The 21,916-nt window shown below is 50.3% G+C and overlaps 2 protein-coding genes across 3 annotated transcripts in view; one reads left to right on the forward strand and one right to left on the reverse strand.

Moving 5' to 3' along the window:
• AKNA (AT-hook transcription factor) overlaps positions 1 to 7,171 on the forward strand; it is a 34,232-nt gene extending 27,061 nt beyond the window's left edge. The window contains exons 21-24 of the mRNA XM_078382857.1: positions 37 to 177; positions 414 to 533; positions 2,051 to 2,228; positions 4,224 to 7,171. Of these exons, the coding sequence (XP_078238983.1) occupies positions 37 to 177; positions 414 to 533; positions 2,051 to 2,228; positions 4,224 to 4,512 (728 nt within the window). The 3' untranslated portion in view covers positions 4,513 to 7,171. The remainder of the gene's footprint in view (positions 1 to 36; positions 178 to 413; positions 534 to 2,050; positions 2,229 to 4,223) is intronic.
• A 1,777-nt stretch (positions 7,172 to 8,948) lies between these two features.
• Positions 8,949 to 21,916, reverse strand: part of LOC110089878 (syntaxin-binding protein 1) — a 37,918-nt gene continuing 24,950 nt past the window's right edge. Inside the window, exons 15-20 of one of the 2 annotated variants that reach the window (XM_072984551.2) lie at positions 21,571 to 21,680; positions 20,988 to 21,089; positions 19,570 to 19,655; positions 19,015 to 19,169; positions 16,233 to 16,374; positions 8,949 to 13,374 (exon numbers count right to left, since the gene is read on the reverse strand). In XM_072984551.2, the coding sequence (XP_072840652.1) occupies positions 16,265 to 16,374; positions 19,015 to 19,169; positions 19,570 to 19,655; positions 20,988 to 21,089; positions 21,571 to 21,680 (563 nt within the window). In that variant the 3' untranslated portion in view covers positions 8,949 to 13,374; positions 16,233 to 16,264. The remainder of the gene's footprint in view (positions 13,375 to 16,232; positions 16,375 to 19,014; positions 19,170 to 19,569; positions 19,656 to 20,987; positions 21,090 to 21,570; positions 21,681 to 21,916) is intronic. The other variant, XM_072984552.2, reaches the window with a different exon arrangement.

Genomic DNA, 21,916 nt, shown 5'->3' on the forward strand with positions numbered 1-21,916 from the left:
GAGCCTCTCTTGACCTCCTTGGGTTTGATCTCGTAGGCGCCCGGTACCCCTTTCCAGCCCCTGAGGCCTCGGAAACACCTCCTGTCAGAGGCCTCGCCCGCTGCGGCCGTTGCCAAGAAATCAGCTCTCAGCTCGGAGAAGGACCCGCAAGCAACCCAGCCGCCGAGGAGAAGGAAGGTACCGATCCGTGGTTCGGCTCTCATGCCATGAGAAGTACGGGGGGTGCTTCCCAAAACTGGACGAAGGGGTTTGGCCTTGATGAGACTGAGATCACGGCTCGGGGTCTCGGCTGTTCTGCCCGTCTAGTCCAGGGGGATTTTCAGGGCCTGCTCTGGATTCGGTTTTCTCCACTTGCTGTTGTCGTTTCTAGCGAAACCTTTGTGGGCGCTTTCTCTCTCGTCCTCCCTTTTCAGGTCGTGGCCCCTGGCGGGATTCAGTCCAGACCGCCCAGCGCCTCCCGCGCAAGGAGGGAGAAGCAAAAGCGTGTCTCCTGTGCCAGGAGGGAGGGAAGCCCAGCAGCCACGTTAAGCCAGGTAAGAGCATTCAAGAAATACACCCAGCCCCATAGCTAAGCCTGCAGCAGAGTCCTGTTATCCAGCCGTGTGTGTGTGTGTGTGTTTATATGAATGCATCTGTATCTGTATTAACTCATAGCACTTGTATGTAGATCTACAGTTGCGTAGATTTACGTATCTATGAATAGGTGTAATCTCACATATACAGTATGTATTTGTATACACAGATATGTATCTATGTACTATGTGTGTGTATTTCTATACATATAGGCATCTGTGTGTGTATATATTTCTGTATATAGATAGATATAGGTACATAGGTTTATATATGATTACACCCACAACTATGTACAGACCTTCATGCACACATGTAGGTATATTTGTATACCTATCCCTCTATATGTGTGCATATCTATATGTACAGATAGAAATGGAGACATCTATATAGATGTGTACATGTAGGTGTATACATAGATATAGGTCTATATATGCACGCATATATTTATATATGTGCCTATTATATATAATTTCTATCTACATGTATATGTTTGTGTGTTTGTACAATTATAGATAGATAGATAGATAGATAGATAGATAGATAGATAGATAGATAGATAGATGATAGATAGATAGATAGATAGATAGATAGATAGATAGATAGATAGATAGATAGATAGATAGATAGATAGATAGATAGATAACAGTATATACATATATATTTGTATAGGCATATATGTATATATATCAATATGTGTATACCCTATTTATCCATGTAATTGATCCCCAATTTTGACACCTGCCGGAGGAGCAGTCAGTGGGCCGTTGCGAGGGGCGGCCCAGCACGGCTGCTCCTTTGCCTCCACCTCCTTCTGTGTATAAAACGACCCTCAATTTTTCCTCCAATGATTTTAGGAAAAACTCGTTTTATGCATGGAAAAAATACAGTACATATATCCATACACATATGTATATACACACCTATCTATATAACAATGTATGAATGTATGAATGTATACATGTATGTATTTCTATGTGTACCATTCTACGTCTATATTTGCATCAAGGGGAACAACATGGTGGCAGAGTTGGGCGCCTCGAGCGGTCTTCTCCCCAGAGGGTGGGGAGGTGGTCTCTGCTCCTCAGCCTCGGACCCCCTTCCCCGTCCCCACTCACGGCCTTGGGGGGGGAAGGGATCCAGTCCCTTCAGGGTTCGGTCACTGTGTAGGGCAACGGCTTCTTCTCCCCCCCCCCCCCGCCAGTGGACTCCTCACCTGCAGTGCTCAGAACGGCAGCACTCCTCTCGTGGCCCTGTCGCCGGGGGGGAGCATGCTTTTGGGCAGAACTGCCGGTCTCCACAGGGGTCCAAAGCATCTGGAGCACGCCACGGGGAATGGAGACGGCGTCCGAAAGCAGCCAAATGCCCCACGCCTCCACCCATCGAGTAACGCCTGCCTCCACCCAAGACGACATGCCCTCTTGGCATTATTGGGCCCAGGGCCCATTCTGACTCTGACTCTCTCTCCTTCCACCTCCAGCCTCGGACCGTGGCAAGAAGCCGCCGCCAGCCCACCCCTCTGGAGCACCGCGGGAACTCAGTGGGCCCCTTGCGGCACAACCGCCGGGCCCGTGGAAGGCAGCTCCCTCAGCACCGGCTGCAGCCCTACATTATCTCCCCACGGCCCCTGTGGTGGCCTATCCGCTGTCCTCCCTCATGTAAGAATGGTTCGATACCCTCCCGTCCACCCCCACCCACCCCCGGGAATTAGAACTCCTCAGGGGCTTAGGAGGGCTCTCGAGACAGAAAGTCTGATTGCCCCATGGGGGGGAGCTAGATGATCTCTAGTGCCCCTTCCAGCTCTGCAGTTCTAAGGGGATGATGATGATGATTCTAGATCCAGTGGGGGCCCAAACCACAAGTGTAACCTTTAGTGGCAAGAGCCCCCAGTTAACAACATAAACCTTGGTTGTTGCACACCACCAAGTGGGAGGATTCGGTAGGTCAATGCCGACTTTGTAACTTGAAGTCATTCTTGCCTAAGACTTAACACCATTTGCTTTACACAAGCGAGATGATTTTCAACAACAGAGGAAGCATTTGCAGCTTGGTGTTGTAGAGGTCGTGGTTTTCACTTAAAATAACTGAAGCACCTCGACCTGGCCAAGGGTCTCTGCCTTCGCCCCAACAGTCGAAGTCAAAGGCGCTCGGTGGTCGCCCTTCCCTGTCGCTTGGATGGTTTCGTGAGGGTGGGAGCGGATTGAGGACGAAACTAATGAGGCTTAAGTGTGAAGGCCCCAGAAATGACTCTTAAGCCCCCAGTTTAAAAATAAAATAAAAATGTGCCAATCAATCTGTTGAGGAACAGCCCCACGGAAGAAGGTCACCAGTGCCTTCCCAGACCTCGTTGCGGGTTGCAAAGGGCTCCCGTTTAACTGTTCAAGCATGAGGGGCCCAAATAAATGTTAGATCCACTCCCGAGGGAGGGTTTCCGATCTGCCCCACCACAGTTGGGCCCCGATTATGTGCTGAGAAAAGAGTTAAACGGGATTCCCTGGAGGCAAATAAAGGCATGAAGCTGGCCGTAAGCAGGGACCTATCCTTCCAAGCCTGGCTTCACCGGCTGAAATCCTGCGGCGCAGCTCTGCATGTCAGCCGCAGCAAGTCGCGTCCTTGGTGGTTTTCGCCTTTGATCAGCGACTCGTCACCAGTGGCGACGATGCCGCTCCCACTGCGCACATGCTGAAGCGATGAGGCGGGGATTCCAGCCGGTGGGGCCCAGTTTGGAGGGAACAAGCGATGTGGTTTTGATCCTTGTTTCCTAAGTCCGCTTCTGGGTTGTCTTCCTCCCGGTCGCTGTTTTGTGGATATTTATGGACCTCACTTACAAGCTGCCTCCTGGCGTCCACCTGCTCCAAAAATGCCACACGCAGCAACAACTTCGTTTTTAGAAGCCAAAGACAATGGATCAAAACCAACGGGAGCGTCTTCGGCAAAAAGACCAGGCAAAAGGAAATAGGCTGGTGTCCCTTTGCTTCCGGGTTTTAAGCAGGCCCTGAATCGGGTGGAGGGGAGAACTTTGCAGGCAAAGGTGTTGAAGTCCACGCCTTTGCTGGCCACAAGACAGGTCACTTCGGTTCACCACCGTGAATCCTCAGGACCCCAACATCCCAAGGGAAGGAGCAAACACTCCGCCAGAAAACCCGACGGCCTGAAAGGTGTAAGAGAGTTTGAACCTCCTCAAGCCTCCAGGGGTTTGAAGGTCGGCTTCCGGCATGGCCACCGCCAGCCCAGAGACTCAGGGGGAGTTAGGCATCCTGCAGGATCGGGGCCACAAAACCACACGCACCTGCTGCAAAGGGAGCTTACAGCCAAGTCATTTATTCCCCGTGAAGCGTAGCTGGGGCAATAGGACCTCGGCTTCTCCAGGAACCTGGAGTTGCAGCCGTTTTTGGGAAATTGGGTTCGGTGCTACTGTGGCAGAAAGCGGCCTAACGTTTGGTACACAAAAGCTTTTGGTGCCCCCCTCCGTGAAAACCCGGGAGGTCTGTTAGTATTAATTCATTGATTCATATTTTATTTGCCCCCCTCCCCTGCAAAAAAACCCACCTCAGAGTCTTTTGAAATGTATGCAAAACAAAGACCTTGGCGGTCAGCCGTGGCTCCCTAGTCGTACCGAGATTTATCTTCTGTGTTTTTTGCCTCTTTACCAGCTACTGTCCTCTGCTTGCAACTACCTCGTCCGCTTCCCCAGCTGGCCTTCCCACTTACGATGCCCACAGGTTCCAGGCGCCAGAGCTGAAAACTTGGGCCTCTCGGCCGGAGCTGCCAGATCGCGGGGGCACCCTGGTGTTTGGTGGCGGCCTGCGGGACCTCAACCGCTCGCTGCGCCGTGCCGTGGACGCGGCCAAAGACATGAAGGCGACCACCCAACAGATGAGCCGGTCTTTGGCTTGGGAACTGAGCAAGGCGAAACATCTGCGGGGATCCTGCCTCTTCTGACAGGAGAAGTAGACCACCCCCCTTTCTTTCCGCGGCACTCGGCGAGACCCCTGAGAAACAGGGAATCGAGATGCCTAACCCCTATTGCAGAGGAGAACTTGGGATTCCTCCACGTTCGGGAGGAGCATTTTTGGGTGGCCAAGAGCATCATAGAAGCTTGAAAGAGGGATCCCGGAGAGAGCAGGTTCATAAACTGCATTTGTCTTGCACTTCTGTAAGGAGACGGCCGGGAGTCGCCTCTAAACCTCGGTCCTGCTCTTCCCCGTTCCCTCCTGACTGATCTGGAACAAGTCACAAGATTTCCTCTTTCCCGGAAGCTCTTCCGCTCACCTCGTGCCTCTTCTCAAGCCCAGAAAGGCAAAAGCGTCTGCAATTTTAGGACTGAAATACGTCCTTTCGCTTTCATGGGGCAAAGATGAGAAAAGCGGAGGAATTTGTGGCTGCTTTTCGGTTCTTAAAAAAGTGGCCACCAGAAGGGCCTGTAGTCCGGTACGTGTGTCTAACGTTGACCAAGGACCTGCGAATCTTCATAACCGCCCTGCGTTTCCCAGCGTTGGGTCCTTCACACTCTGAAGTGGTTGCGTCATGCCGTCTCTTCCCGGACACGTTTTTTCTCTCCTTACCTCAATTGTTATTATGCCTTAAGTCTTCAGACCCCAGCTTGTCGGAAGAAAGTCGGACCCGATCCGTCATGAAACAGCTTCGCCTGTTGCACGGAGCTGATGAGTTAGTCCAGCTTAATCTGGCCGGCCTATTTTTACAAAAGGAATCTGGAAAACAGGAAGAAGCAACTGGACGTTTCTCCAGGGCTGTGGAATAACTTCTGCTTTATCCGTCTCCTCCCGATAAAGCCGTCTTGGAACCAGCGTTGCCCGACACTGCGTCCTCTCGGAGGAAAGTCGGCTTTCTCTAATGCTGCTGGTCATGGGTACCAACTTCTGTAAATCCATGCCTAGGAACTGAAATGCGCTGGTTGCACATCATCGGTAAAACTCCCCACTGGCTGTAAAAGTGCTTGTATTGACCCTCTAAAACCAGAGAGCATATCCGTAGCAGTACCTACCTCACGTCTTGTGTGTGTCTGTGTGCGAGCAGAAAAAGGAAGACTGGATCTTTTTTTTTAAAAAAAGACCCATTCATTCTGAACCACATGTTGTGTCAGTCCAAAGACTTGTACGAATATAACTAGTGCCTGGTGGTAGATTTTTTTTTTAAAAGCATTCCGATGTGGGGTTTTTTAAAGTAATAATTCTGAGAGTTTCATTATTTAAATCTGCAGAGAGATCAAAGCTGTATAGTCTTTTTGGAGCTGGAGAGCACAAATCTTTTAGACGAGGGCATCGCCCCACATCTCCTTGTGAGTAAGACAAACTAGATCTTCTAAGAAAGTGCATACCGCATGCCAGTTTTGCAGTTGCATTAAAAAATGCAGATTTTTTTAAAATACATCATTGTCTAAATTCTAAAAGACCATGAAAGAGGTTTCTGATACACAAAATAAAACCCCAGATGACTAATCAAGTAAGATTTGCAGTTCAAGGACCAAAAAAAACCTCCATTGAGCCTGGTTACCTCAACTGGAAACTATCTCCCTGCTCTTGAGACATTAACGTCTACAGGAATACCTCGCTCATCACTCAGGATACGATCCAGGAAAATGGAGCGCTCACCAAATCTGTGCTAAATGGGATTATTTTAACGTCATGCCTTTGGGAGAGCTGGCATGGAACCACCATCCAGTGCCACCCCACCCCGCCCCCCCGAGCATGGACGCTATAGCCAATCAGCGCTATGCGAGGTATTGTTGTATGCAATGAGAGTAGTGTGTTCCCATATTTCTGCACACATTAACAGCAGCCTGCCGTACTTGTCGGCATGCTATCCCACCACGCTCTCGAGAGAGAGAGACCAGAAAAACCTTCCCTGTTTTTTTCTAATCCAGCCTTCAACGAGACAAGCTCTTTAGTTAACGTCAAAGAAAAACTCCCATGGGATCCGAATGTTTTTCTTTTAGCTGCAATGAGAGATGCCGTTTCCTGCCCGAATCTTGCAAACGCTGCACATCGGAGTGAATCTGTCCGGGCTAACGCTGGAAACCTAGCAAGAGCCCAGCAAGACGGGTATGCAGGATGGAGAAGCAAACCAGTTTGCTGTTTTTCAGCAGTACCCTCCTGATTTCTTTCTTCTTTTTAATCCATGCAAAAATGTGCGTGTTGGAGAATAAGGAATACAAATGCGTGTGTTGGTGGCAATGGGTGTTATTATATATATGCACATACATGCGTACAGTATATGGGAATGACAACATTGTAGAAATGCAAGTACTAAGAGAAATCTAAGGGGGAGGTTACAAATGTCCCTGTTGTGATTTCTTTGAGGACAGGGAAAAAGGGGACCTATACCTGTTGCTCACAAACCTCCAGAATCATAAACCTGCTGTTTCAGCCATTTCCCTGGTCCTTGTTGTTTTGGGGATCCATTTTGAGTGTGTGTCTCACATTTTCTTTTTTTTTTAAATTAGAGCCACCGCAATATAAACTGTGAAGGGCCCACGCTTGTGGTACGGTCGGTTCTTTTTCCTTAAATCAGAAAGCAGCACTTTGAAGAGGAAATGTGTTATATAAAAGCGTTTTGGCTGAATAAATATATTTTTCAAGCACCTTCTCTGGATGTTTTTAAGCTATGGATTGATCCTAAGTGGGGAGTTTTTTGTTTTGGGGGGGAAAACGGAGAACCTGATTAGCAAGCTAACTAGGTGTGTGTGGGCTGGATAGAACGACTGTCAGTTGGATACACAGATGGCTACAGAATCTAGACTCAGAGGGTGATGATTAATGGGTCCTTCTCTCAATGTTAGGAGGTCACAAGTGGGGTCACCCCAAGGCTCAGCCCTGTGCCCGCTGCTCTTCAGTATTTTTATTAATGACTTGATTGAGGGAGTGCAGGGAATGCTTGTCAGATTTGCAGATGATACCAAATTCCTGCACAGAGCAGAGGGTTGGTCTTGATGCCCTTAAGAGGCCCCTTCCAACTTCACGATTCTAAGATTCTAACCTGGAGCGGAGGGAGACACAGTACAAATACAGGATCACCCCAAGACATGTCTGGAGAAAGATCAGCAAAGAGCACCCACCCAGCCACCCCTTCTAAGGTGCAACTAGTATCCGAAGCTGGCTAAGTTCTTTTGGCGCCTTTCCTCCTTATTTTGCCATCAAATCATAATGGACCCCTTTGTTTGCCTTTTCAATATCCAACCTCTGGTTAAGGCTGATGGCAGGGCTGGCTCTACACAAACTCTTCACATGAACAGCCTGATGTGTTCTTTGGTTTTTCACTGAAAAATCTAGGCCCAGTGCAATGTGAACTGAAATCTATTGAACATAAAAAAACAGGCAAATTAACAAAGGGTTTTTTTTGGGGGGGAGGGAATAAATTCGGTTTGCATTTTAATGCAAACATACCTAATTTTTGCACTTGCAAATGTTCAAAATTCACCATTCTCTGTTCAAAACTCACCATTCTTCCTTTTTTGTAATGCAGTCCCCTAATACAGCGGTTGTCAACCCCTGGTCCGTGGCCCAGTGCCGGGCCGTGGCCTGAACTGGACCGGGCCGTGGAGACAGGCCTCACGCATGCACGCACTCCCCTCCCCACAGCTGCTTTGCGCACGCGTGTGCATGCCAGCGCTGGCGTGAGTGCTCCCCCACCCATTCACGCATGTACTCCAGCGAAGGGGTGGGTGGGTGTGCAGGCGCTCCTGCGTGAATGGGTGGGGGAACGCACACGCTCCCCCACTGCTTTGTGCATGTGCCTGAGAGTGTGCGCAAGCCTTCCGCAGAGAGACAGCCAGTCCGCAATCCCAAAAAGGTTGGGGACCACTGCCCTAATCAAAAGCTGCATAATAACGATGATGATATTATAACAATAATAATCTTAGAACTGCAGAGGTAGAAGGGTCAGGCCCCTGTCCAGGAGGCCCCGTAGGGGAATCGAACTCCCAACCCTCTGGTCTCTCCAGACAGAGACCTACAAGAACATTTGCATTGGGAAGGAAAATGCAATTGATCGGGGAAAGCGTTGAGGGAAAATGGGGGTGGGCCATGAAAATTTGAATAGAAAAATGCCATGAGCTTTTATTTTTGAATGTATTTTGAGTTCAGAAATGTGAGGAAATGGGGATAAAACCAGAAAAATTGTCATCGTTAAGCCTAAACGGCTTTCAGATCATTAACACTGCACCTAGATGGATCCTCCAAGCAGCTCATCTGGAAGTGCGAGACCCGATTGCAGAAGGTTTGCCGCCCTCGCCTCCCTCTCCCCCGCCCCGTCCAGGTTCCTGGCCAGGATGGATCCCATACTCGGGGAAGACCCAAGGCTGGAAAAAAAATACTTCGCACGATCAGAACGCAAATCGAGAACTCGGCTTCGCCACACTGGACGGGACAACACAAATGTTTATTTCGACTCCAAGTGCTTCTTTTTAAAAGTACAGTAACAGCTATAGAGAGATGACACATTTTTGTGCTTCGACAGTTCCAAACACCGAAATTTCAAGAATTAAAACAATGACAGCGTTTCCCCCTTCCCCCCCCCCATCGTCTCACTTTTTCCTCCCCTTTTCAGTAAACAATTCGTTCCCAGGTAACACAACTCATTTAAAAAAAACTGATCTAAGACAAAACAGAAAAGGAGACCCCAAAAGCAACAGCGATGCGAATATATTTTGGCTTAAACAGGGTGGGTGGGGAGATGCAGGAGAAGGTGGGGGCGATGGGACATGGACCGGTGGAAAAAAACCAACACAGCCCCTGCCCTAAGAAAACAAGGGGAAAGACCACAAAAACAAGCAGGGCGTGCAGGGATTTTTCTTCGTTCTTTTCCCCCACCCAGCTAGCCTCAGGCAGCTGTCTCCTTCCAAGGAATGGGACTACAACACCCATCATTCCCCCACACGCCATGTGTGAGGATAGCCACTGTAGCCCCCCCAAAAAACCCCTGGAGGGCGCCTGGTTCAGAGAATGGTCCTCGAGGAAGAATAGGGGGGAGTTAAGGAGCCATCGAATGCAGCACGAAAAGTGACATGCATTTGGCAAGCCCCCCCCCAAAGAGAAGCCAATGCAGCCATTTGTGGGGGGGGCCCTTAGGGGCAGAACTGGTGAGAAACGTTTTCCAGGAAGCGTGGATTCTGCAAGCTTCGCTAATGACCACACGAGACATCACGACAAGAGGCGCACCATCCGCAGGGGAGAGGAGGGGCGGAAAAGCGGGGCTCCCACCCCGGCCGGGGGGGGGGACGCTTTTCTGCCAAACAACGAGGGTCAAAGGTAAAGAAGCCACGGGGCCCGACGGAAAACCCAATTTCCGTGGCCAAGGGACACCATCAAGCCAAAGCAACCACCTTTCTTTTTAATGATCCCCATGCATTAAAATCCCCTTTTTGGAATCCAGGGAGAGGGATGGGGGTTTTTTGGGGGGGGACTATTCATCCCATCCTCCTCCATTCTGGGCGTTTGTGGCCTGTACAGCAGAACCCCCGCCCCCTTAATGGGGCTCGCCTGGGAGGAACGGCCTCGGCTGGAAGGCTCTTGAGGCTGAGCTCGGCCTGGCTCTAAACACCCGCTTCCTCTTCCTGTCTCAGCCCTCGCCGGGGGCTTCCTCCCAGGACAGGAAGCTCGGCCGAGCAAAGCCTGCGAGCCTTCCCGGCGAGGCCTTTCCTCCCAGGCGAGCGGCCACGGGCAGTCTGTCTGCCAGGAAGAATGCCTAGGATGGAGGAGGATGGGACAGGTAGTCCGAGAACTCCTCAGTTGGGACACAGCAATCTTTTAACCAGAGGTGGAAATCGTTTCCTTTGGACCGACCCCGGGCAGAAGACCTCCAGCCAGCGACACACCACGGTCGCCGAGACAAGAGCCACCAGCTCGCTCGGGAGGTTTCTGGGCGAAGCGCCCTTCCGGCCCGAGAACTAACGCCTGCGTGATTCCCATGCGGGAGTTCACAGAGTCTACTTCTGTTCATGCCTCCTGTTCATGCTTTTCTGTTGCAATTCTTGGGCAAATCACATCTAACCCTCAGGCCCCCTTGTCGTCGTTCTTTTCAGTCTTCCCCGAATCCATTTGTCATTCCTTTCAGCACAGATACCTTTTTATATACTATTTTATTTAATTTCCTCCCTCCTAATGAGGAAAGGAGAGAAACAGGGCACCACCGAATCCAGAGCTAAGCATGCTTTTTTAGAAACCTATCAACTGCATCAAGTTGAATCAAGTCAAATCTTGTGGGCCAAAGCCTCTTTTGCAAATAAAATAACACAGAGAATTAGTTGCCAATGGCTAGGAAAAATCATCCTTTAGGACAACGCATGCAAGCTGTTGTTTTTGCTTCCCTTCATCTCTTTCTTATTATTCCGCTATTTTAATGAAAAGCTACTCTACCTTCCTGGCGGTTTCAGCCAAAGAAAGGAGATGGATTACAGCGTTGGGCGTTCAGATTAAGAGCAGTACAGTGGAACCTCGACTTACGAACGTCCCTATCTACGAACATTTTGAGTTACAAACTGCTCGGTCCGCAAAATTTTGCTTCGACTTGCGAACGGAGCTTCGACTTATGAACGGGAAAAAAGTGTTCTGTTTAAAAGGTGTTTCCTCCCCCCCTCCTTTCCTGCCCTTTTTTGACCCAAGTTCATCTTAGGTCAAAGGAAGAAAAAATAAAAATTCTCCCCCTAGTGACAGAGTACAGATTAACCAGCTTTGCATTAGTTCCTATGGGAACTAATGCCTCTACCTGCGAACAGCGCCTCGACATAAGAACGAAAAACAACCAGCACGGATTAAATGGTTTTCAGTGCATTCCTATGGGAAATTTTGCCTCGATTTATGAACGTTTCGACGTACGAACGCCGTTCCAACACAGATTAAGTTTGTAAATCGAGGTTCCACTGTACTGCAAAGGCATTTCTGTTTTGGAAAGGACACACAGCTGTTCCCTACAGCTTGTCGCCAACGTTTGGCTCAATAGGTCAGGCAGGTTTCTGAAGCAAAACCTACCAAACCTATTGAGCACTGGCAAAGGTTGGCTGATCAGTTGAGGGTATCAGCTTCCTCTTTCTTTTCTTTTTTTCACAAGGACCCACACTCACAACTTTCACGGAGGCCAAGATCCATCTGTCTATTGCAACATCTAACAAGCTGATCCAGACAGAGAGGAAGGAACAGGAGTTTTCGTAGGGAACAGCAAGCTAGCTAAATACTAGTATCCGGCAAAATAATAAATAAATAAATAAATAAAAATCCTGGGAATTTCCAGAGAATAAAACTACCCCACCCAGCACACTCGGCGCCTGATCTACAATTCACAGAGGAGAGAAGGTGGGAAAGAGGTCCATCCACCTTCTGCGATACACTGTGCTCACGTGTATCCACCCCTCTCTACACAAGTCCTTCTCTTACAAAAACCATGGAGCTCTGGCTAACCCCACCGAGTGACCCCTTCATCTTCTGATAGCCCATAGACCACCTCAAAGGTGGATCCTGAGTGGTAGTATAGCCTAGCGGTTAGAGGGCCTTTCCCACCATTTTTGGGTCTCCACCATCCACCAGGACAGGGTAGTGGGTTTTTCTGGGGCGTTTACTCCACAAGACGCAGAGATGGGCACATCGCTGGGTTGGAGCCCTTTGGTCCTTGGAAGAAGGCTGCCATCTCCCCACCCAACGGTGGTCCCTCGAGTGAGTCACCCGGCCTCCAATATATACATATATATTTGCAGGTGGAGGAAATGGCCAGGAAGTCTCCTCTGGAGGAGATCACCTACCCCGCTTTTCTAAAGTACGAGACGGAGAACGGCAGAGAGCCGCCTTGCGCCTGGCATGCCTCAGGCTGGATGAGAAGCAGAAGATGGGTCACCGGAGAGAGCAGGGGGGGGGGTGAGATCGGAACACAGACCATCTAGGGCAGAGGGGTCTAAATGCACTGGCGTGGTCATCAACCTTTTAAAAAAACAAAAAACAAAACATCCACGAGAACAGAAGGGAAAGCAACTCAAGAAAATGCAGTTTAATCATCCTTCTAGCAAGCCAACACCCTGCACACTGACGGACCCAAGAAATACGAAAACAGACGACACGCCCAACGACAGCAGCGCAAAGAGGGTTGCGGGTCGAGTCCACGGGAAGGAGGGGGATTTATGGGTTTTTTTTTTTTCAAAACACAAGCAAAACTCCCAACGCGTAGGAGAGGGACATTCACAGTTTGCTTCTCAGGTTAGGGACAAGAGGACAGAGCCATAAATAAGTCACGAGCATTCCTCCATTCAGGCAGAGAGAGAGAGAGAAATAAAATAGAATAAACATAAAAAATACATCATTCTGAAAAATAGTTGTCGTCGTCATATACCGCGAAGGATGAAGTGATGGATTCTCCAGAAATGGGATTTGGTATTTCGTCGGATGCATATGGAGATAATATCTATAGTATAGAATATATTCTTCTTCTTCTTCTTTCACCCTTAGACACAATGCATATATATTATTTTTGTTCCTGTCTTGTATTTACCTTTCAATCAAAGAGAGGGATGGCAGACATGGAAGAGGAAGGAGGGGAAAGGGAGAGGAGGGGAAAGGGAAGGGAAGGGAACCGAAGAAAGGGGCATTTCCCCAAAACGTCGAAAGAGGGTGGGAACGACGCCCACGGCCGACGAAACAAACGACGACGGCAAGAGCAGGGCAGATGGGAGACGGGCTGGAGGAAAGAGGGTGGCTTCGGGGGGCGTGCTGTGGGTGAGCTTTTAACTACTGCTTTCTTCATCCGGCTTATTCAGCTTCTTCAAGGTGTCCAACAGCTTCTGTGGGGTGAGGACATGGGTAGATCCTGCAAAAGGGGGGCAAGAGGAAGAGGAGGAGGAGACAGGAGGAGGATTAGAGTCTTCCAAGAGCAGAGGGGGGTCAAAAAATAAGGGATAAGGAGAAGGGAGATTGGCAGGGATGACCAGCGTAGCCCTCCCCAAACATTGGGGAACTGGCAGGTCCCATCATCCCCTGGCCACAGGAACAAGGGTGATGGGAGTTGTACTCCTGCATGCTGGCAGAAGGCTACGTTGCCTGTCCTTCGGTTAAACAGGAGGGGGCTTCAACGGCCCGAATTGGGCATTGGGAAAGGAGGGGCAGTCCCACCCACCCTCCGAGCGAATGCCCACTTGTGGACCCAAACTTTGGGGGGGGGGGCCCTCAAGTCAGAAAAAGGGAAGCTCCTCAGAGCTAAGGATCATCCCCAAAGGAATTATGCTAAGAGGGTCATTAACACCCACAAGCCCACCCACCCACCAACCCAGAGTGGTACCCCAGTAACATCGGGGAGGGAGTGTGGGAGATATCACAGCCCCTTAATGCATGACACCTCCCCACCCCAATAAAAGAGTGGCGTACAGAGATATATGCATATACATAGAGAGAGATATATAGATATATCATTTAAAAAAACATATGTATTTAGTTTTCTTGGAAGAAATGCTTGCAAAATGTAAGCCTATGGAACTACTGCTACATTTAGTGCAGAAAAATGAGGCTCGAAAAGAAACCGAAGCAAAAACCCAACGGAAGCTCGCCTGGCGATCTTTCCGTGAACCAAGCGTGGTCAAGGAACGAGGCGTTGGGGGGGGGCGTTGGGGGGACGCCCAGCAGTGTGCGTGGAACAGCGAGAAGCCAATGTGACCATGTTGAGCATGGGACCTGCGCATGCAGCGAAGGGTCGGGCCTTCAAAGGGAAGAGCCGACCCTTCCTCTCCCCTCCGGAGTCGGAGGGAAGGAGAGCCGAATTAACGGAAGAAACAGGATCGTCCGTACTTGAAAATGTGCACTGTTTCGAGATTTGGGTGGAAAGGGGAGCCGGGGGAAGAGAAAAAGAAATACCACCAGAACCAGACTTTTTAAAGACACCAGGAGAGCATCTGGATAAATGAGACACCCGCTCCCCCCCCAATTAGTAATATGTATTTTTAAAAATCCTTAAAGATTCGAACGGAGGATTCGGCAGGGGAGAGGTTTCTTCTGAGGCCACCCACTCAAAGCCGGACAACATCCCTTCCTTGCCAGTCCCTAAAAGTTCGTCCTTCCCATTGATCATTATCAACGCAGAGAGCGACACAGAAAGGGTGTAACCCGAGTCCTGCGTCTCTGGGGTTCAAACTCAAATATTATTGCATTCAGTCGGATGCCCCAAGCGGTGGCAGTCGGTCGGTGGCCAGCAGGATGGCGCGGAGGGGTCCCTCCACCGCACGGTCTCCAAAACCAAAATCTTTGCACCAAGGCTCAACCACCCGACTCTCTGCCGGCTAGAAAACTAAAGATCCACCCAATGAACCTGCAAACATCCAAACGACGCGTGGCGTCCTTACAAGCGCACCCGGGTAGCTTTGCGCCCGTGAGCACACCAAAGCCACACCTCTGCCACGCTATCTCTGACACAGCCACACAAAGGAAAAAGACACTCACAGGATAGGCAGTTAGTCATGGGGTGCACACTATGCTAGTGGGGTGTCGTGGCCAGAGCCTCAGTCTAGGACCCAAGAGAGCTGGGTTCCAATCCTGCTCCTCCATGGCAACTTGCCCAGGAGGGCAACGGGGACCCACCCATTCCTTGAACCTCCAAAATCCTATCAAGGTTGCCGTATGTTGGACTCAGCCTTGACACAACAGACGTAACAGTGCTCTGCCCAAGCGCAACGGGCCGGCTGTGATTATGACGGGTCCCTTTGCAAAAGTCAAAGCCAGCCATTCCTTTCCAACGCTCTGCCTCACAGTCTCCTCGCCGGCTCCAGGAAAACACGTCTCACACACATATCCGTTACTTTTCTTCTGATGTTGTTGGTTTTTTTTCTTAAAGGATACCTAGAACTGTTATTGTCCCCAAGATCTTCCTTATCAGATTTGCTTCTAAACCATGTTTTTCAACCTGTTTTTAAAATATCTTTTAATCTGTCGCCACAAATGGTTCCGGGAGTCCTCACATAAACACATGCAATGAAGAAATGAAGCCAAATAAAATTCTAAGCGGAGAGAAGAATCCACTGAGAATTAAATCCTCGTCCTTCTCAGCTCTGTATGTATCTCCTTCTACCTGGCAATTTAGGATTCTACTAATCCTAACTGGAAATAATAATAAATTATTATTGCTGTTGTTATTATTATTATTAACTTCTCCCATGGAAGCAGAAGACCTAAGAACGTAACAAGCAATGCGGCTGGACCCAGCACTGCAGGATCCATCTTCCCCAGCTAAGTGTGTGAAGCCAGCCTCTCGAGTGTCCGAAATGCGAATTTCCCCATAAAGCCTCCGTGTCCACAAACCAAACCCATTCGTGGGGCTTGTCGTTCCTTCCAGAAACGGAGTCACGCGCCCTGCTTCGGGGAGGTCTGGCTAAGAGAGAGTCCCGATACAAGGTTCGACAGATGCGGCAGTGGGGCACATTTTCAAAACCACCAAGTTTGTTGATTTGGGGGGAAAAAAGAAAGAAAACAAACGCAAGCATTTTCCCATCCAATTTTTTTTAAAAAAAATCAAGAACAGAAAAAAGGGAGAACGGAGAGTGAGTGAGTGAGTGCGAGAGAAAGAGAGAAATTTAAAAAAAAAGAGAGAGAGAGAAAAGTGATGTAAGAATCAAAGAAGCCCTTCCGAAAGAGGAAAGAGTTTCTTTTGGTTTGTTGGCTGGTTTTATAGTAAGCTGCTTTTACTTTTTATATATATATTTGGCTTTCTTTGGCTCTCACTCCACTGTTGGAGTCTGGTCCTCAAAAGATACCCTAGTGGAGTCTCTGAAGTCAGGGTGCCTCAGATCCATGAGAAATTTGGTGGGAGTAAGGATGTGGGTGGAACCTGTGGAGGGAACAAATCGCGGAACGGCTTGCACAGAAGTTCAAAGGTAAGAAGAAGGAAAAGAAAAAAAAAATCAGCCTTCAAGAAGGAACATGCCCCCCCAACTCCCCCCAAAAGATCCCAAGGCCTTTACGGTATTGCGTTCACGGCAGAAATCATATCGGTACAAAGAAAGAAATACAAGCCGGGGAGGGTGGCTGAAACACAACGTGAAAGGAAGAGACACAGAAAGACACAAAACACAGGGAAGGGATGTGAGAAAGCATCACTGAAATGCGAGGAAGAGGGTACCGGGTTTTGGCACGCGGCGTTGGGCCTCCACAATCGGTCTTCACAGCAGGGAAGTTGGGGTTTCTAGATGTGATGTGCAAGTGACCAATGAATTCATGGGGAAATTTTGTGCATTTACTATACAGAGGAGAGCGCCATCCCCTCGTTTCTGGTTTTAATCATCCTCCTCTTAAAACTGCAGAGCTGGGAAGGACCTTGTGGGTCACGGAGTCCGTCCCCTCCCGAGGAAGGACCACGGGGGAATCGAACCCCCAACGTATGGCCCCGCAGCTCCAGAGACCTAGACCACCAAGCTCTCCATGGAGACTGTCCTTGTTTGTCAAGATTCGGGACTTCTGCTCGACACATGGAGTCAACAGATCTACTCGGCTGAAATGATGGCTGGCGCAGCTAGCGGTGGAGACTTCTGGGAATTGTAGTCCAAAAATAACTGGGGACCCAAGGTTGGGCACCACTGCTCTACAGTAAAGGCACGACTCTGTCATGTGCAAGGGAGGCCACGGAAGAAAAATGGACTTTTTAATCTCTGGGTGGGGGACCATTCGTGTCTCTCCAGACCACACGGACTGGCCAAGGCGATTCTCGGTGAAGCTAAAGTGGGAGTCAGGAAAGGGGGAAATCTCTCGTGATCTCTTCTGAACAAGCCCTGCTGCTGGCGGGGAGGCGGGGAGCAAAAAAAATAATAATGAAATTCTGGCAAGTCTTGGAGCTCCAGGACTGCTTTCCTGAAAGGTGAAAAAGGGTCACCAGACCCTGCAGTGGGGGAATAAATCCGCTTGGATGAATCTGGCAGAGAGGCCCAAACACCAAATGCCGCCACCCAGGATGTAGAGAGGAGGCTGCTCGGGGGCCTTGATAAAACATCACAAACAGACATGCAGCTATCACAGATTGCAGGAAAAATAACACGCATCGTTGAAACATTAGGAGTTACATTTTCAGAGATATCCGACACACGGATGCACACATGCGATAAACGCTCACACACAGAGAACGGTGATGTCGCGGCACGCAGTCGGAGCAGATGCACGAGGCGCAAGGGGGAAGGAGAGAAGGAGAGAAGGTCACGAGACGGCCACCTCCATCAGACGAGGAGAAACATCCAGCAAAACAGATGAGGGGATGGAAGCAGAGGCAGAGGGTGGCCGAGATCACATGCGAACAGAGCCAACGAGAGGGTCCTCTGGGGGAAGAACCGAGGCCAACGCAAAATGGTGGCCGAGACACGCTGGGCGTTCAATGGCCCAGCCCTAGAGTCCTTGGTTATAGGTGTTCAAGGAGACTGAGGTAAAATGGCGGCCAGGATCAGCTGGGACCACCAAAGGCACACGCCAAGGCAGTATGGGTTGTGGGGCCCCTAATGAGGCCAACCCAAGATGGCGGCCAAGCTCAGCTGAGGGCGTGAGTGCACAGACCAAGGAGGAGAGAAAATGAGGAGGCCCCCAAACTGGGGAACCACCACAGAGAAGGCTCCCAACTCTTCTGAGGTGGCCCCTATTTTTTTCTCAAGTCACCGAAGAAGGCAAAGATGGGGGGTGGACACCATCTGAAGGCCATCTGACCTAGGCAAGGTTACGGTTGGCTAGGTGCAAGGTCCTTCTTCACCTGCATTTACTCCTGAGGAATCTCCTGCAGGATAACTAGACCAGCACCTGCCAAGTACTGGAACCTTTGAGAGCGATAACAACTAAAATTGGAAAAGGAGCATGTGGGAAGAAAGCCAGAGAGCGTCAATCTACCTATGAACACGTGGTTACTAAAGGCAGGCAAGTGGGGGAGATCTCTGGGCCCCTCTTGTGATCTTTTTGTCTGTTTCCCTCCATCTCATGTTCAGCTTCTTTACTAAATTTCCTGATGCTCAGTTTTCAACAATTCGGGGAAAGGGGGGCTCGAGAATGTGTTTCAACAGGGACCACTCAAAGCTGGCACCAGCCAGCCAGGCCAGCTCTGGTTTTCCAGAGAGTAGCCCTCGAATTCTGACTTTCTAGGTGTTCTTGGATGTCCGTTCTCCTTAGCCCCAGGCAGTACAGCTAATGGTTAGCGATTCTGGGACCCGGATGCCCCAAGAGTAAATGTCCAGAATTCCCAAATTCGTCATATGAGGGTAGCCTCTCACATCATAAAGTATGTTTTGGGTTGGGTCTGTAAAAATTTCGGTACTCTAGTTAGCGGAAAGATGCTTCCGTATCAGAGAATCTTCTGGAACAAATCATCTGGAGGCTGGATATGGCCAGGAGGAGGAGGAGGAGGAAGAGAGGGAACAGGAGGAAAGCCGGAGGAGCGCAAGACGGAGGCGGGGTGGAAAACGAGGCGGGGCAAAATGCCGGCTCCGCCCACAAAAGGACTCACCTATTAGGACCTCCCACTTCCCGCTGGCTTGTGTCACCTCATAGGCACAGCGCATCTCGTTCAGGCCGACGCCCCCCAGGATGAAAATGATGATGCGGGGCCCGCTCCGGTACTCCCCGGGGGCCTTGTTCTTGTGCCAGTGTCCGTAGCGAGCACTAAGAGCGGGAGGAGAGGAAAAAAAAGAACAGGAAGACAAGACCGTGTGGAGTGGCCTCGCGTCTCCACGAAAGGGCACAACTAAACATTTATGGGTCAAGAGGATGGCGGTCAAATCCTTCCCGCAGAGCGGAGCAACAGCGACACGGCACAGACGCACGCTTTCTCCAGGCGTCTGTGAAACCAGGTGAATTCTTGCAGGCTGGATTCTATGGCCGTTCCCGTAACAATCCGGTAAAGCCGGCCAGCCTTCCTGCTCCTTTTTCTTGCTGAGGGTCACAAAGGGGTGCTGGGAAACAGGAGGAGGAGGAAGAGGAGGAGGGAGAGGAAGGCCCAGCCCCAAGCATCACACCGGGAGCCTAGCCTTGGGTACCACCATTTCAGGCAGCGTCACCCTACCTGACCGCTGTAGTACTGAAAGAGGCCGAGGAGCGGGTGGAGATGTAAGGATAGTGTTTGGTGTCCAGTTTATCATCAATGGCATCCTGGAACGAAAGTTGGGGGGGCAGTGGGGGGAGGAGAGGAAAAATCAACACTTCTTGAGAGAGGGTTGCCTTCCCCTTCTGGCTACGTGAACCAGAGCTTCTCATCGCCCCTGAGCGCCTTCCTTCGATTTATGATACCGATCTCCCCATGAGTTCAAGGGAGCAGACCCTCCGCCCATCCTGCTTCACCCCCACGACGACCCTGGGAGGTAGGGGCTGGGTGGGAGACACAGGGGAGGCCTGAACCCCGATCACCCCGTGGAGTGATCTGCAGGGACCCGATTGCCCAGGGTCCAGCCCCGAACGGTCGCTCGCAGCACGGCGCCGACAGCTCCTCTGCTAGCCGAACGGCCAGAGGAAGCTTGAGGGCGCTAGTGAGGCTGCAATTCCACCTCGCCAAACGACCCCATCAGCTGATCCCTAAGAGCAGACCTTATAAAGTCCAGCTCAACCCCCTGTCTGAATCAGGGCACCTCTGGCGTGACCTTGACCCTCTACCCTGGGTCTGGACCTCCACCTGCTTCACGGACGTCCCTCTGCAGCCCTCTTGTTCTTACACTGCTGTCAACAAGGCATTATTTTCACCATGGCTATTCAATTATTCTTATGTGTTCTATGACTCATGAGTAGTTATCCATGAATCACATTTTTAATTCAGTTATTTCTTTTGATACCATTACTATTGTTCATTGCTAATGTCTTATTTTTACGACTGTTACTCAAGTATTATTATTGCTTGTGTTATTATTACTATTGTCATCGTCGTTGTTGTTGTTGTCAAACAACTATTGTTGCTTTGTTATGAGCAGTAGTAATACCCGCTCCTAACTTTTGAGCAGGACAGAAAAAGGCAGGCTGTATTTTTTTAAAAAAACAGGCAAGAACAGTTGGTATTTTAAAAAGTAAAAACAGTCAGAAAGAAAAGAAAAAAGAAGAAGACAGAATAAATCGAATCAGTTGTTGTGCAGCAAACGTGGACCGGAGGAGACATACCTGAACACAAAAAGAATGGGCACCAAGTGAACGATCCGTTCCCTGACGGAAGGGATTTTAACAAACGGAGGTGCCACCGCCAGGAAGGCCACGTCAAAAACCAACTCAATTCAGGAAGTGAGGCAGCACCGAAGAGAGCCTTCAAGGTGGTTTCTCAACGAGAGAGGAAAGGATGCAGAGCGGACGAGGCACCCCTAACGGCCAGCCTCACGGGGGGACCCGGCAGGGCAGAGGCCGTGCCAGGAGATTGGCCGAGCGGAGGGCTGTGTTGCCCGCTGGCATTCCTGAGAAAGGATCTCCCTCCCCCCCTCCCCGATGCCACCCACACCAAGGCCTTACCTCCATGATATCCTTGACCACCGGCGTCCACCGGGAGAGCTGGTAGGTCTGCTCGCTGATCCGCTCCTTCCGATCCGGCTTGCTCCGGCGGCGCAAGGTGGACTGAGCACAAGACACACATTTTAAAAAACCATGGAGGACACGTGGTTGAGATTCGAATCAGGCCCACCACCTCTTCTGCATCCTCTGGGGCCACCCAGGAGACTACCAAGCAAAAAATCCTGGATATGCCGAGCAGGGCCTCCAGCCCTCTGCGCTGAAGCAAGGCGCCTGTGTCGAACCACCCTCCAGGCACGACTGGGCGGCAGGTCCTCGGAAGCCCCACTTCGGAGGAACTCGGCTACGGCTACAGGCCAACCCCGTCCGGAGAGCCAACGTGTTTTCCGTCTCTAGCCTTGACCCACCTTTCGACCCGAGGTACCTAATACTCCAGGGATATTACTCAAGTTCCGCCCCCTGGGAACACAAGAGGGTCTTCCCGTTCCGATCAGAACAAAGGAGCAAAACCCACTCTGGCTGCTCAACCAAGTGGCCGATGCTTCAAAAGAGAGGAACAATTAGGAGTCTGGGGGAGAGCGCTTACATCTGTGATGATGGGGATGCCCAGGTGGGCCATATTGGTAATGATCTCACTGTCCTCCGGCGGGATCTGGGCATGCTGGATCAGCTTGTTGAGGTTCTCCTCAGTAATGCCTAAGTGGAGCCAAGAGAAGGAAAAGGGAATGAGCCAAGAGGGGAGGGGGTGTCAGTCGGAAGAGTCCACACCGGGTCCGGCGAGTTTCACGTAGGAAACGCCTGTGGCTCTTAACAAAGCCGTCAAGTCGGCAAGGCCGGCAGAGGGAGAGGCCTCTGGATCTCCTGCACCCGAATCAAACACGACAGCTCTTCATTGCTGAAGGGCCTCCAGAGACAAAGAAAGGGACAGCGCC

The sequence above is a fragment of the Pogona vitticeps genome, chromosome ZW-PAR (assembly GCF_051106095.1).
Source record: "Pogona vitticeps strain Pit_001003342236 chromosome ZW-PAR, PviZW2.1, whole genome shotgun sequence".
NCBI classification, from domain to species: domain Eukaryota; kingdom Metazoa; phylum Chordata; class Lepidosauria; order Squamata; family Agamidae; genus Pogona; species Pogona vitticeps.